General features: G+C 49.0%; 1 protein-coding gene across 1 annotated transcript in view; it reads right to left on the bottom strand.

Annotated features, from left to right (window-relative positions):
• LOC147122751 (bile acid-sensitive ion channel-like) overlaps positions 1–16,400 on the bottom strand; it is a 452,148-nt gene that overhangs the window by 325,253 nt on the left and 110,495 nt on the right. The window contains exon 4 of the mRNA XM_086005364.1: positions 5,757–5,906. Coding sequence (XP_085861490.1) covers positions 5,757–5,906 — 150 coding nt within the window. The remainder of the gene's footprint in view (positions 1–5,756; positions 5,907–16,400) is intronic.

Here is a 16,400-nt window from a genome sequence, read left to right as displayed (position 1 = left end):
ATTGTCCACCACCATTCATGACTGAATGTGGCAGGACTGCAGAGCTTTGATCTGATCTGTTGATTGTGGGATTGCTTAGCCCTGTCTGTAGCATGCTGCTTCCGCTTTTTAGCATGCAAGTAGTCCTGTGTTGCAGCTTTCCAAGGTTGGCACCTCATTTTTAGGTATGCCTGGTGCAGCTCCTGGCATGCTCTTCTGCACTCCTTATTGAACCAGGGTTGGTCCCGTGGCTTGATGGTAATGGTAGAGTGAGTAGTTGGGAAAATGCTGGAATCTGTTGTAAAGGATGCAATAACTGGGCACACTAGTAAGACTGGGCAGAGTCAACATGGATTTATGAAAGGGAAATCCTGTTTAACAAACCTATTGGAGTTCTTTGAGGATGTAGCTAGTGGAGTAGACAAAGGGGAACCGGTAGATGTGGTGTATTTGGATTTTCAGAAGGCCTTCGATAAGGTCCCACACAAGAGGTTGGTGAACAAAATTAGGGCACATGGATTGAGAATTGGTTAACAGACAGAAAACAAAGAGTAGGGATAAACGGGTCTTTTTCAGGATGGCAGGCTGTGACTAGTGGGGTACCGCAAGGATCGGTGCTTGGGCCCCAGCTATTCACAATCTATATCAATGATTTCGATGAGGGGACTAAATGTAACATTTCCAAATTTGCTGATGATACAAAGCTAGGTGGCAGTGGCAGTTGTGAAGAGGATGTGAAGAGGCTTCAAGGGGGCCTCGATAGGCTCAGTAAGTGGGCGAGAACTTGGCAGATGGAATATAATGTGGGTTCTACCAAAGTTATCCACTTTGGTAGAAAAAACAGAAAGGCAGAGTATTTCCTAAATGGTGAATGATTGGGGAATGCAGATGCTCAAAGGGACCTGGGTGTCCCTGTACATGAGTCACTGAAAGTGAATGTGCAGGTGCAGCAAGCCATTAGGAAGGCAAATAGTATGCTGGCCTTCATTACAAGAGGATTTGAGTACAGGAGTAAAGAAGTCTTACTCCAATTATATAGGGCCTTGGTGAGACCACAACTGGAGTACTGTGTACAATTTTGGTCTCCTTACCTAAGGAAGGATATATTTGCCATAGAGGGAGTGCAACGAAGGTTCACGAGATTGATTCCTGGGATGGCGGGACTGTCGTATGAGAAGAGATTGAGTAAACTAGGCCTGTATTCTCTTGAATTCAAAAGAATGAGAGGAGATCGCATTGAAGCATACAGAATTATTACAGGGCTTGATAGGGTGGATGCTGGGAGAATGTTTCCCTTGGCTGGGGAGTCTAGAACCAGGGGCCACAGCCTCAGCGTAAAGGGAAGGCCATTCAGGACTGAGATGAGAAATTTCTTCACACAGAGGGTGGTGAATCTTTGGAATTCTCTACCCGAGAGGGCTGCGGAGGCTCAGTCATTCAAAACAGAAGTCGATAGATTTCTGACTAGTAAGGGCATCAAGGGATATGGCGATACGGCCAGTGAATGGAGTTGAGGCAGAAAATCAGCCATGATCTCATTGAATGGCGGAGCAGGCTTGAAGAGCCGAATGGCCTACTCCAGCTCCTATTTCTTATGTTCTTATGTTCTTATGATATGCCAGGCCATAAAGTTACAGATTGTGGTGGAGTACAATTCTGCTGCTGCTGTTGGCCCACAGCGCCACATGGATGCCCTGTTTTGAGCTGCGAGATCTGTTCTGAATCTATTCCATTTAGCGCAGTGGTCGTGACTCACAACATGATGGAGGGTGTCCTCAGTGTGAAGACGGGACTTTGTCTCCGCAATGACTGTGCAGTGGTCACTGCTACCAATGCTGTCATGGACAGATGCATCTGCGACAGGTAGATTGGGGAGGACGAGGTCAAGTAGGTTTTTCCCTCGTGTTGGTTGTCTCACCAGCTGCCGCAGGCCCAGACTGGCAGTTCAGGACTCGGCCAGCTTGGTCAGTAGTGGTGCTACCAAGCCAAGACATTGAAGTCCCCAGAGTACATTTTGTGCCCTTGCTACTCTCAGTGCTTCTTCCAAGTGCTGTTCAACATGGAGGAGTACTGATTCATTAGCTGAGGGAGGGCGGTAGGTGGTAACCAGCAGGAGGTTTCCTTGTTCATGCTTGACTTAAAGCCATGAGACTTCATGGGGTCGGAGTCAATGTCGAGGACTCCCAGGGCCACTCCTTCCCGACTGTATACCACTATGCCGCCACCTCTGGTCTGTCCTGCCGGTGGGACAGGATGTACCCAGGGATGGTGATGGAGGAGTTTGGGGCATTGGCTGAAAGGTTTGACTATGTCAGGCTATTGCTTGACTAATCTGTGAGACAGCTCTCCCAATTTTGGCACAAGTCCCCAGATGTTGGTGAGGAGGACTTTGCAGGGTTGACTTGGCTGGGTGTGCCATTGTCATATGGCCATAGCCGATGCCGAGGGGGATGCCGGGTGGTCTGTCCAGTTTTATTCTTATTGTTTTACGTAGTATTTTTTTACAACTGTGTGGCCATTTCAGAGGGCAGTTAAGAGCCTTTTGAAAGTCTATGGGGGAAAAATTTGGTTGCTCTGCGCCCTAAGTGCCGCCAACGCCGGCCACGAAATTCAGCGGGAGGCTAGCGGTGGTGGTAACTGTTAGCGCCCTGTGGCGCTGTGCCGCCGGAGATGACATCATCGCCATTTGCAGCACTCCGCTCGCGCCCCGACCGTGATCTTCGGAAACGCCCCCTGACTTACCGCCAGACACTATGTCTGACGGGGTCAGGGGGGCCTACCTGCGGCCAAGGCGGCGTTAATTAAAGGCGAGGTGCCAGGCGGCCATTTTTGTTGCTGGCCACCTGCCAGCACCTGCCCCTGTTGCCGTCCCCAGCTTCCTGACCTGCCTGCCCCACTGTGGAGTGTGGGCTCTTTTGCCGGCACTCCGATCCCTGGTGGCCCAGCTGGGCTCTGGGTCGCTCCCCTTTAAGAAGGGAGGAAGGTCTGCAGTACCATGGCACATAGCACCGTGATATTCCCCTGCAGCGCCCCAAGGGGGAGGCGGGGCACTTCCAGTAGTGCCCCGCTTCCCTCTTGGGGCGCTACCAATGAATTTCGGCCGCGGGGCACTAATTTTTTCGGGGCTCTAAAAGTAGTGCCCCGGCTAATTTAGCGCCCCAAAGGGGGCGCGACTCAATTTTCCCCCCTATGTATATTACACCATTGCATTACCCTTATCTCCACTTTCCGTTGCTTCTTCAAAGAATTCAATAAGGTGGGCATGACCTTCCCTATTGAAGTATGGGCTGACTATTCTTTATTATGTTTTTGGTTTCTAGATGTTGTTCTATTACATCTTTGAGTAACGTTTCCAATACCTTTCCTACCACCAACGTTAAGGTCTATAGTTCCCTGGATTTGTTTAATCTCCCTTGTTGAATATAGGAATAAGATTAGCTATCCACCAGTCCTCTGGCACTATTCCCTTCCCAATTGAGTTTTTATTTATGTATCATAGTGCGTCTGCTATCTTTTACTGAGATTGGTTTCGTTTGCACCTCTCATTAGCACCTGGGTGCGGTGCCACTAATGCCTCCCACAAAATTCAGCGGGAGGTTAGCAGCGGTGGTGGCCGGCAGTGCTTCATGGTGCTGTGCTGCTGGCGATGACTTCATCGGCGAGCATCGTGACCCCTTTAGCACACCGCCACGGCCCCTCACTGTCCCATAGCAGAAATTTGGCTGTGCCCCACGAAGTTACCGTGGGCGATGTCAGTGACAGCAGAACCGGGCTGACCTCTGCTCATGAGGCAGTAAATAAAGGGGAAGCATGGCTGCGCCCCGCACCGCCTTTTTATTGTTTTGACCGACATTCAGGTCGGCTCCTTGTGGCAGCCCTTGGCATAGGCTGTGGCCGTCATCATGTAGCCCGGCACCATGCCACCCTGGTGGGCTAGTGGAGGCCATCAAACAGCCTGCAGAGTGTGCAGCGTCCGTCCCCTTTAATGGAAGGGGAGGGGCGATGAAACGCTTCAGCGCTACGTGGAGCAGCCGCGTAGTGCTCCAACGCTACCGTGCTTTGCGCCCCAGACACTATCCCGAGAGGATGTGGAGCGCCCAAGATAGCACTCGGTTTCCTTGCCGGGGTGATAAGCCCAACTTAGCGGCCGGGGCGGTACTCCCACGCTGGGCGCTAAATGGTTGGTGCTAATTCAGTTACCGCCCCCAAACAGGGCATAACCGAATTTCTCCCCCTTGAGTTTGTGTAATCCATCTGGACCTGGAGACTTATCCTCTCCAAGTTTGCCTAATTTGGCACACAACAACAAGTGGGAACGGACAGGAGGAGAGCTGTTGGCCATCCATGTATTGTCCCCATTAGAAGAGGCAGCCATAGAAACAATGGGCAGGGGACACATCAGGAGCACTGCCATGGACGAGGTTGGAGGATACGCTCCATTGGGTGTTTAGCCATCTTAACATCTTTTACACCTCACTGAAATCTCTCTCTCACACATTCTGCATGATAAGATGGTGTTGCTTTGAGCTGCCACTCCAACAACACTCAAGAAGCTCGACACCATTCAGGACAAAGCATCCCACTTGATTGGTATCCCATCCACCACCTTAAATATTCACTCCCTCCACCACTGGTGCACCGTGGCTGCAGTGTGTACCATCTACAAAACTCTCCAAGACTTCTTCGACAGCATCTCCCAAACCCGCGACTTCTACCACCTAGAAGGACAAGGGCAGCAGGCGCATGGGAACACCACCACCTCCAAATTCCCCTCCAAGTTACACACCATCCTGACTTCGAAATATATCACCGTTCTTTCACTGTCACTGGGTCAAATCCTGAAACTTCCTCCTGAACAGCACTGTGGGTATACCTTCACTACAAGGACTGCAGCAGTTCAAGAAGGTGGCTCACCACCACCTTCTCAAGGGCAATTAGGGATGGGCAATAAATGCTGGCCTTGCCAGCGACGCCCACATCCCAGGAACAAATTTTTAAAAAATCTGTCTCTGCTAACTGTTGCCATTAACTGCTTACTCTTGTCCCTCTCTTTCAGGTCCAGCAAAAGTAGAGGGCCTAGTTGGATTAAAGGAAGAGGAATAAATCCCTCCTGAGCACGTGCTGTCACTGAACCATACTCTCACAGGCACCAGCTCAGAAATTGACACACTGCCTAGTTTAGAGAGTCAGCTAGAAAGGTTCGCACTGGAAGATTCACCCAGTACAAGTGCGCAGGAGCAACAGCAGAGGGATAGGATGGGCCAGGGAACCACCTTGTCAGAGGTCAGCTTATAACCTGGCCCTGCTGCAGAGGGTACAGGTGCTGACTTCAAGGGCCCAGCCTATAAAAGAAGAGTGCTTTGGACTGCCTGCTTGAGCAAAATATTGGAGAGCATGGAATCCAGCTCCAATTGTGGAGGGTATACCAGAAGGTCATAGAAATGCTGCAGTCAATCATGGAGCACTTGGACAGCTCTATGGACACTGCAGCATTGAAAAAATCAGCAAAGCCAAATTGAATTTCTCCTATATCCTTTCTTTCTATCTACCAACCACCAGACTCCAGTGCAAAATTCATGCAGCAACATAAAGGTGCTTAGTAAACTGTCACTCACATTCAGAAGACTGTAAAGTGGTATACTAGTCAATTATTCTCGCAGTAATACCAACGACATTAGTAACAAAACTCGAACCTGGTTCGTCATTCTGTCAGAAAAAGCTCAAAGCATTATGAGTTGATGTTTTCAGTTTGTTTTGGATATTATTTTCCTATTTACCTTCAATTGGCGTATTGCAGCATGGGCATGCATCCCAACTCCTGCCAACACGCCCATTGCTGCAACTTGTGGTGGTTCTTGAGGTGAATGGATGATGAAGTAAATTCCAGCATCAGTAAAGCCAAGGGAAGGATTATCAGTCATCTCTGGCTACAAATGAATAAAAACATGAACAGCATCTGCTCTAATAATAATGTTTGTATTAATATTTATGTTAAAGTGAATATTATTTTGCAAAAATACCTCGTCTTAATGTTTTTGAAAACTAAATTTCAAAATATCATGATTAAAAACATTACATTAGATTGTCAATATAGTTTGATACTCGTCAATTGGCTCAATTTAGCACCTTCTTTTCAAGATAGTTTAACAAGATGATAGCCTTTCTTCAATTACCTAACTATAAGAATACATTTTGAAACTTCCCCAAAGGCAAAACAGGTTTATCCAGTGACTAGCTGTGCTATAGACAGTAGGAAGGTACCACGTTTGATCCCTGTTCCATGCTGAATTAGCTGGGCACCTCTTGGGCTGCCAGAATTGATCTCAGCATTCCAGAGTTCCTGTTCCCAATTGCTAATCAGAGATCCCAGCTAGATATGTGCATAGATGTGGATATCCAGCGAGGACAGAATTGTTCTGGGTTTTGACACTTCCCTGTCGTACCCGAGTTGAAAGCTGTTACTCAGTGTCAAGGCTCACAATGAATAATGGCCAACTCATTGAGGTAATGAGAGGTACTTTCAATGATGGCGGAACCCAGCAAGAGACAAGGCTGAAGCATTTGCAAATATCTTCGGCCAGAAGTGCCAAGTGGATGATCCATTTCGGCCTCCTCCTGATGTCCCCACCATCACAGAAGCCAGTATTCAGCCAATTCCATTCACTCCACATGATATCAAGAAACAGCTGAGCGCACTGGATACAGCAAAGGCTATGGGCCCTGACAACATTCCGGCTGTCGTGCTGAAGACTTGTGCTACAGAACTAGCCGTGCCTCTAGCCAGGCTGTTCCAGTACAGCTAAAATACTGGCATCTATCCAACAACGTAGAAAACTGCCCAGGTATGTCCTGTCCAAAAAAAGCAGGACAAATCCAATCCGGCCAATTACCGCCCCATCAGTCTACTCTCAATCATCAGCAAAGTCACTTTATCATAAGGTATCATCGACAGTGCTATCAAGCAACACTTACCAATAACCTGCTCACCGATGCTCAGTTCAAGATCCGCCAGGACCACTCGGCTCCAGACCTCATTACAGCCTTGGTCCAAACATGAACAAAAGAGCTGAATTCCAGAGGTGAGGTGAAACTGCCCTTGACATCAAGGTAGCATTTGACAGAGTGTGGCTTCAAAGAGCCCTAGTAAAATTGAAGTCAATGGGAATCAGGGGTAAGACTCTCCACTGTCTGGAGTCATACCTAGCACAAATGAAGATGGTTGTGGTTGTTGGAGGTCAATCATCACAGCCCCAGGACATCGCTGTAGGAGTTCCTCAGGGCAGTGTCCTAGGCCCAACCATCTTCAGCTGCTTCATTAATGGCCTTCCCACCATCATAAAGTCAGAAGTGGGGGTGTTTGCTGATGACTGCACAGTGTTCAGTTCCATTCGCAATTCTCCAACAAGCGAGAGGCTACCCACCGCCCTTTGACATTCAATGGCATAACCATTGCCGAATAGCCCACCATCAACATCCTGGGGGTCACCATTGACCAGAAACTTAACTGGACCAGCCACATAAATGCTGTTTGGTCAGGCGCTAAGGTAGGTGGTGACAATCAATTTTGCAGATCGGGCATCCAGTGAGCGTTGCACTGATGTCATGATCTGCCTGGCGTTGTAGTCCCCGGCGGTATCTCATACTGGCAGCGCAATGGGGGGGTGAGCGGATTTGTTGTGCGGCGCTAGATTCACCTCGTCCCGGCACTACTACATCAGCGCCCCATTATGGACATCTGCTGACGCTAATGGGAGGCGCTAAGTTACCGAATTTTTCACCCATAGTATCATTTCCACACTTTCTTCAGGCCCCAGTTGTTTACGCTGATATCCCCTTGTTTTACACTGGTTGTTACATTCTCATATATAGTAATGAGATTCTCAGGAAAGTTTGGCATAAGTTACTGACGGCAAGATCAATGTAATTTATGCCATAACTTGCCAGTTATGCTGTTTCAAGAAATTCTGGGCCCTTATCATAGAATCATAGAAACTTACAGCACAGAAGGAGGCCATTCAACCCGTCGTGCCTGTGCTGGCTCTTTGAAAGAGCAGTCGTGCTCAGTCCCACATCCCCTGCCTTTTGTCAGTAACCCTGTAAGTTCCTCATCCTCCAGTACCTGTCCAACTCCCTTTAAAATTATTTATGGAATCAGCTTCCACCACCTTTTCAGGTGGAGCGTTCCAAATCCCAACAACTCTCAGTGAAAAGATTTCTCCTCATCTCCCCTCTAGATATTTTGCCAATGATTTTGAATCTATGACCTCTGGTTAGTGACCCACTCACCAGAGGGAATAGTTTTTCTCTATCCACTCTATCAAAACCTCTCATCATCATGAAACCTCTATTAGGTCACCTCTTAACCTTCTCTGTTCCAAGGAGAACATTCCTAACTTTCCAAACCTCTCCTCATAACTGAAGCCCTTCATCCCTGGTAACATCCTGGTAAACATCCTCTGTGTGATGAAATATTCCATTCAGCACTCATCAGTATTCCTCTGCCTGTGACTGTGGTTGGTTTCAGTTTCATTTCCATTGTATTGTACTGTGTGTAGGGCTCCGCCCATACCTGGCTCCTATGTAAGCTGGCCCAGCCTGCAGCACATCCAGTACGGCAGACCTCTGGATGGAAGATACATTCTCCTCTGTGTGTTACCTTCTAAGTCAATAAAAGCCTTGTTTTGTTTCGCTAACATCGAGTCTCGGATTTATTGAGGCACATCAATTTTATTGACTTAATTTTCAACACAATGGATCAACTCTTGAAACCCGAACGTTTGGATTTGGACCAGCATGCTTCGGACGCATCGGCACGCTTCGGACACTGGTTTATGTGTATGGAATTCTTCCTGGACAATTCCGCAACCGTCAAAGACGCTACGGACGCTGCGAGTATGAAACTCGGAATTCTGCAGAATTGGGTAAGCCACCGGGTTTACCCCCTCATCCAAGACGCCGACACGTACCCGGCCGCCTGCGACATCTTAAAGGCGCATTACCAGCAGCCTACGAATGAGGTGTATGCTAGGCATCTGCTCGCTACTCGCGCACAGCGACCTGGGGAATCGGTGGAGGAGTTCCTAGGCACCCTGAAAACGCTTGGCAAAGACTGCAAGTGCCAAGATGTAAAAGCCGCAGTGTACACTGACGAGCTTGTTCGCGATGCCTTTATCACAGGCCTCAGCTCCACTTACATCCGGCAGAGACTGCTGGAAAAAACGGGGTTGGACCTGAAACAGGCTGCGGACACAGCACGATCCCTGGATGTGGCCCAGAGAAACTCGGACGCCTACTCTTCAGCTCGCGCCGTCCACGCCGCCATGTGTGCACAAAGGGCGCCGCCAATCTTGGAATGCATCTTCGCCGCCCGGCAGCCTGACACCGTCGGGGCCCCGCTCTCCCCCCAGAAGCCCTACGACAGCCGCGACGCGTCGGGGACCCAACTGCTACTTCTGCGGGCAGCCGAAGCACACCAGAAACCTGTGCCTGGCGAAAGGCACCACCTGCTTTAAGTGCGGTAAGAAGGGGCACTTCGGGAAGGTGTGCAGAGGGAACCCCGCTGGAAAACCCGCCACCGCCGCGTGTGCGCCGTGGGAGCGGCCATCTTGGACGCCATCTTGCCCGACCTCGTGGGGTCCGCCATCTTGTGAGCAGACAGCGTGGACGCCATCTTGTCTCGATCAAGGCCCTACAGTGGCATCGGTCACAGTGGACCAGACCAGGCCGCACCCGCTATCCAAATCAATGGTGGACATCGAGGTAAACGGGTGCAGGGTTAAATGTTTAATTGACAGTGGAAGCACGGAGAGTTTTATCCACCCTGAACTGGTACAACAACTCTCCCTAAAGGTGGTCCCTACTCGGGGTACCATCTCTATGGCTGATAAAACCCAGACATCGACCATTATGGGTTACTGCACGGTACAATTGTCCGTTAACGGAACTGTATACAATAATTTTAAAGCATTAATCATGAAGAATCTATGTGCGAGCGTAATCTTGGGCCTGGATTTCCAGTGCTACCACCAAAGCATCACGCTCAATTACGGTGGGTCCCAGCCGCCCCTCACAGCGTGCGGTCTGGCTACCCTGAAGGTAAAGCCGCCTTCGCTATTCGCGAACCTTACCCCTAACTGCCGGCCAATAGCGACCAAAAGCAGGAGGTACAGCTGGGAGGACAAGCGGTTTATCGCGACCGAGGTAGACAGGCTCCTGAAAGAGCGCATTATTGAACGCAGCAATAGCCTGTGGCGCGCCCAAGTGGTGGTGGTAAGGGGTAGCGAGAAGAAACGGATGGTGATCGACTATAGCCAAACGATCAACAGGTACACCCAACTAGACGCCTACCCGCTACCCCGCATATCAGAAATGGTGAACCAAATCGCCCAATACCGGGTGTTCTCCACCATCGACCTCAAGTCAGCGTACCACCAGCTCCCTATCAGGCCAGAGGACCGCCCGTACACTGCCTTCGAGGCGAACGGACGCCTCTACCAATTCCTCAGAGTCCCCTTTGGGGTGACGAATGGGGTCTCGGTCTTCCAGAGGGAGATGGACCGCATGGTCGATGACCACCACTTGCAGGCAACCTTCCCCTACCTTGACAACGTCACCATCTGCGGTCACAACCAGCAGGATCACGACTCGAACCTCGAGAGGTTCCTGAAAACCGCACAAAAACTCAACCTCACCTACAACGAGGACAAGTGCGTTTACAACACCACGCGACTCTGCATACTAGGCAGCGTGGTGGAGAATGGGGAAATCGGACCAGACCCCGACCGATTGCGCCCCCTACGGGAGCTGCCCCTGCCCAACACTCCCAAAGCCCTGAAAAGGTGCCTGGGGTTATTTTCTTATTATTCCCAATGGGTCCCCAACTACTCCGACAAAGCCCGCCCCCTCTTGAAAGCATCCTCTTTTCCGCTCTCTGCTGAGGCCCATGCTGCCTTCAAAAGCATTAAGCAGGATATTGAGCGGGCCACGCTACAGGCAGTGGACGAGAACACTCCCTTTCAAGTGGAAAGTGATGCGTCTGACTTTGCCTTGGCGGCCACCCTCAACCAGGCGGGGCGGCCCGTAGCTTTCTTCTCGAGGACCCTCCAAGGGCCCGAGATCAGACACTCCTCCGTAGAAAAGGAGGCCCAAGCCATCGTGGAGGCAGTGCGCCACTGGCGCCACTACCTAGCCGGCAAACGCTTCACCCTACTTACCGACCAGCGGTCGGTAGCGTTTATGTTCAATAATAAACAGAGGGGGAAGATTAAAAATGATAAGATTCTTAGGTGGCGGATCGAGCTCTCCACCTTCGATTATGACATCATTTACCGGCCAGGGGCCCTTAACGAATCCCCCGACGCCCTCTCACGGGGGATGTGTGCCAGCGCCACCAGGGATCGGCTACAGACCCTCCACAATGACCTCTGCCACCCAGGGGTCACGCGGCTGTTCCACTTCATAAAGTCCCGCAACTTACCCTACTCGATTGAGGAAGTTCGGTCCCTGACCAGGAACTGTCGCACTTGCGCTGAGTGCAAGCCTCGGTTCTACCGCCCAGATAGAGCCCACTTAATCAAAGCTACACGGCCCTTTGAGCGGCTCAGCTTAGATTTCAAGGGCCCCCTCCCGTCCGTCGACCGCAATGTTTACTTCCTGAACATTGTGGACGAATACTCTCGTTTCCCATTCGCCTTCCCCTGCCCAGACATGACCAGCGCCACGGTCATTAAATGCCTCAACAGCCTGTTCTGCCTGTTCAGTATGCCGAGCTACATCCATACGGATAGGGGAGCGTCCTTCATGAGTGAAGAGCTACGCCAGTACATGCTGTCCAGGGGGATCGCCACGAGCCGTACCACCAGCTACAACCCCCGGGGTAACGGTCAAGTGGAGCGAGAGAACGGGACAGTATGGAAAGCAGTCACTCTAGCTCTAAGGACCAAAGGCCTCCCTATCTCCCGCTGGCAGGAAGTCCTCCCAGATGTGCTCCATTCGATACGGTCGCTATTGTGTACTGCCACTAATGCCACGCCTCACGAGCGAATGTTTGTCTTTCCCCGGAAATCCACCTCAGGCGTATCCATGCCGTCATGGCTCTCCACCCCAGGTCCGGTATTCGTGCGAAGGCATGTGAGGGGCCACAAGACGGACCCTCTCGTGGAGTCAGTGCACCTACTCCACGCCAACCCCCAATACGCGTATGTCCGGCACGCCGACGGAAGGGAGGACACCGTGTCCATAAAAGACGTCGCCCCAGCCGGTAACGACAACAACCACGACAACAGCAGCAACAACGACCACAGCAACTCTTACCCACCCACTACTCTTTCATCACCCCCGGAAGAACATCGACCAACGGTACCCCCACCAACTACCCCTTCAACAACCCTGGCGGCACCCCCGGCAGAGACCCAGGAGGCCACCGGGGACACCCAGCCGACACCCGCGGCACCACAACAGCCACGTTGGTCGCAGAGGACTATCAAACCCCCGAACAGACTAAATCTATAGAAGGGGTGAATGTGATGAAATATTCCATTCATCACTCATCAGTATTTCCCTGCCTGTGACTGTGGTTGGTTTCAGTTTCATTTCCATTGTATTGTACTGTGTGTAGGGCTCCGCCCATACCTGGCTCCTATGTAAGCTGGCCCAGCCTGCAGCACATCCAGTACGGCAGACCTCTGGATGGAAGATACATTCTCCTCTGTGTGTTACCTTCTAAGTCAATAAAAGCCTTGTTTTGTTTCGCTAACATCGAGTCTCGGATTTATTGAGGCACATCACTCTGCACTCTTTCTAAGGCCTTTACATCTTTCCTGAAGTGTGGTGTCCAGAATTGTCCACAATACACCAGCTGAGGCCTAACAGTGATTTATAAAGTTCTAGCATGATTTCCTCGCTTTTATAATCTACTCCTCTATTTATAAACCCAAGTAACCCATATGCTTTTTTAACCACCTTATCAACTTCCCCTGCCACCTTTAAGAATTTGTGTATACGGACACCAAGGTCTCTCTGTTCATCTACACTTTTCAAAATCGTGCTATTTATAGTACACTTTCTTTCCATATTAGTCCTTTCAAAGTGCATCACTTCACACTTCTCCACAGTGAACTCCATGTGCAATGCTTCTTCCCATTTCACCATCCTGTCTATGTCATCCTGAAGCCTATAACTATCCTCATCAATATCTACTACTTTGCCAAGTTTCGTATCATCTGCAAACTTAATAATGCTGCTCCCTACACCTGAGTCTAGGTCATTTATAAAAATTGCTGAGTAATGGATCCAACACTGACCCTTGGGGAACACCACAGCAAACTTTCAGTAATGCTAATCTTTTTAGTACCTCTTCTCTATTTATTACTATCCTGTCTATAACTTCCCTCTCCTCTTTTCGTGTAGCCTTCACATCATCTGCTTCCTTTGTGAAGACAGATGCAAAGTACTCATTTACTGCTTTTGCCATGTCCTCTGCCTCGACTTGAAGATTTCCCTTTGGGTCCTTAATAGGCCCAAATTTTTTCCTAGCTAAATGCTTACACTTTACATGTTTATAAAATATTTTAGCGTTCAATTTAATTTTGCCTCCTAATCTTTTCTCGTAACCTCTCTTTGCCTCCCGTATTAACCTTTTCAATTTCCTCCTATACTTTCCATAATCTTCCTGGCTAATAACTGAAACTTGCTCCTGACATTTGTCATAAGCCTCCTTTTTCTGTTTTATTTTAACTTTTACTTGCCTTGTCATCCAAGGTGCATTATTTTCGGATGCTCTACCTTTTCCTTTCAAAGGAGTATGCCTAAGCTGTAGCTGAACTGTCTCTTCACTGAATGCCCCCCATTGCTCCGTTACTGCTTTACCCTGGAATCGCCTTTTCCAATCTACCTGTGCTAGGTCCGTTCTTAAATCGCTGAAATTAGCTCTTCCCCAGTTGAGCATTTTTCCCTTCCATAATTTCTGGTCACTTTTCATAATTACTTTAAACCAAATTTTGTTGTGGTCACTGTTAGTATTATGTCCATGTGTAATTGAGACACGGACTGCAGGAGTGGGTTACAACAGGTCTTTACTGAGTGGAGACAAACTGGAACTAACTATGCAAAGTTACTACACAGGCTTATATACAGGGGTGGTCACTACTGGTACTGCAGTATACAGGGGCTGCAGAATATAGTTCCTTCTGCAAAGTACATACACTACAATTCCTCCCCTTTTAGCTAAACAGTACATAGCATTCGATTAATAATTAAATAACATATTTACAATTACAGTTGTCATATACATTAGCTGAAGTTAAGCAATTATAAGTTCAGTCTTTGAGGAGGCTTCGTGATTCTGTCTGGATAACGCCTCTTTGGGGTATCAGGTTCTTCTGGCAGAGTTGATTCGGAATCAACGTCGTTGTTGGGTTCGTCTGCTTCCAATATTCCCGATTCTGAGGTAGATGCAATTGGTACTTCGGTTTCATCACCAGGTGTATAGGATCGTTGTGTGGAATTGACGTTTTCCAGTGACTCTAGAATCTGGTCAGCATGGCGTCTTACAATGCTCTCTCCAACGTCCACGGTATACATTAGAGGTCCTTGCCGTGTACAGATCGTTCCTGACTGCCATTTCTCTGTGCGGTAGTCCCGGGCCAAAACTGGTTGACCTATCTTAAAACTCCTGGTCAGCCTTTCATTCATATTCTGAAACTGCCTGTTCTCCACATCTCTTCTGATGTTTGGCTTAACCAAATCCAAGCGGCATCGTAGTCTTCGATTGAAGAACATCATGGCTGGAGTTTGGTTGGTAACCGCATGTGTCGCATTCCGGTAGGCAAACAAGAAGTTATCCACAATAACAACAGAAAATGCTGGAAAAACTCAGCAAGTCAGGCAACATCCGTGGAGAGAAATTTGAGCCGACGTTTCGGGTTTGACCCTTCTTCAAAACTGGAGAGAAAAGGAACTAGATCGAAGGCAGGGCTGCGATCGGACAAAAGAATAAAAGAACCAAAAGAAGTAAAAGAGATTAGAAGCTAGACGAGATGGTAATAGGCTGTGATTAGGTGTAAAGTGTACTGGCAGGGCAAAAGATAGCTGCCAGGTGTGAGAGAGAAACAAAAGGAAAGGGGGGGGGGAAAGGAAAGGAGTGGAAAAATATAAGTGAAAATGAAATAGGGGCCGAGGTTATGATCTGAAATTGTTGAACTCGATATTGAGACCGGAAGGCTGCAGACTGCCCAATCGGAAGATGAGGTGCTGTTCCTCGAGTTTACGTTGAGCTTCCGTGGAACAGTACAAGAGGCCAAGGATGGTGAGGTCCGAGTGGGAATGGAGCGGTGAATTGAAATGACAGGCAGTCTGCAGCCTTCCGGTCTCAATATCGAGTTCAACAATTTCAGATCATAACCTCGGCCCCTATTTCATTTTCACTTATATTTTTCCACTCCTTTCCTTTCCCCCCCCCCCCTTTCCTTTTGTTTCTCTCTCACACCTGGCAGCTATCTTTTGCCCTGCCAGTACACTTTACACCTAATCACAGCCTATTACCATCTCGTCTAGCTTCTAATCTCTTTTACTTCTTTTGGTTCTTTTATTCTTTTGTCCGATCGCAGCCCTGCCTTCGATCTAGTTCCTTTTCTCTCCAGTTTTGAAGAAGGGTCAAACCCGAAACGTCGGCTCAAATTTCTCTCCACGGATGTTGCCTGACTTGCTGAGTTTTTCCAGCATTTTCTGTTGTTATTTCGGATTTCCAACATCTGCAGTATTTTGCTATCGTACTAGTGTTTGGTTCACTGCCACACCTCTTCTAGGAATGCCTACCTTGAAGAAGTTCTGCTCTTCTCTGCGACGGGATCTCCGTTTGGCTCTTCAACCTTGTTCATCTTCATTACTTTCAGTTTCCCTTCTCGTGTTTGATCAGGTATCTGCCAAGACTCGGTTTCACAGCCACATCATTTTCCTCAGCAACTGTCTCCGGTTCCGACTTACTCCACGTGGATTCCAACTAAACTTCCACCCTTCGTGCTTCGGATCCACCCAGGATTACAAATATCTCCAAGATATTCATCGTTCCTCGAACTACTGCTCTCGCCGCATCCTGAGATCCACGCTCAACGCCATGCGGCGCCACATGAACACACTCGACTTCTCTCTTCAGCAACACCGGCGCACTCTATCTCAAAGCTGTCCGGGTCCTCAGTTCCACTTCATCCTTCGACTCATCCGACGCTTCAACAAAAAACTTTTCTTCTTCCTTTCCGATGTCAAGGATCGCAAGCTTCATCAACTCTTGGACACCAACGCCTCTCCGGAACCTTCTTCCCCTTCACTTTCCTCTGACCCCCCTTCTCCCAATCTCACCCCCTGCCGTGTGTTCACTATCCCCTCTGACCTTCCACTCTCTGACCCTGAACGATCAGTCCTCAGCA

Source organism: Somniosus microcephalus, chromosome 2, assembly GCF_052327205.1.
Source record: "Somniosus microcephalus isolate GS21.2 chromosome 2, FLI_Smic_1.0, whole genome shotgun sequence".
Lineage (NCBI taxonomy): Eukaryota > Metazoa > Chordata > Chondrichthyes > Squaliformes > Somniosidae > Somniosus > Somniosus microcephalus.
This window is presented reverse-complemented; position numbering and strand designations above follow the sequence as displayed.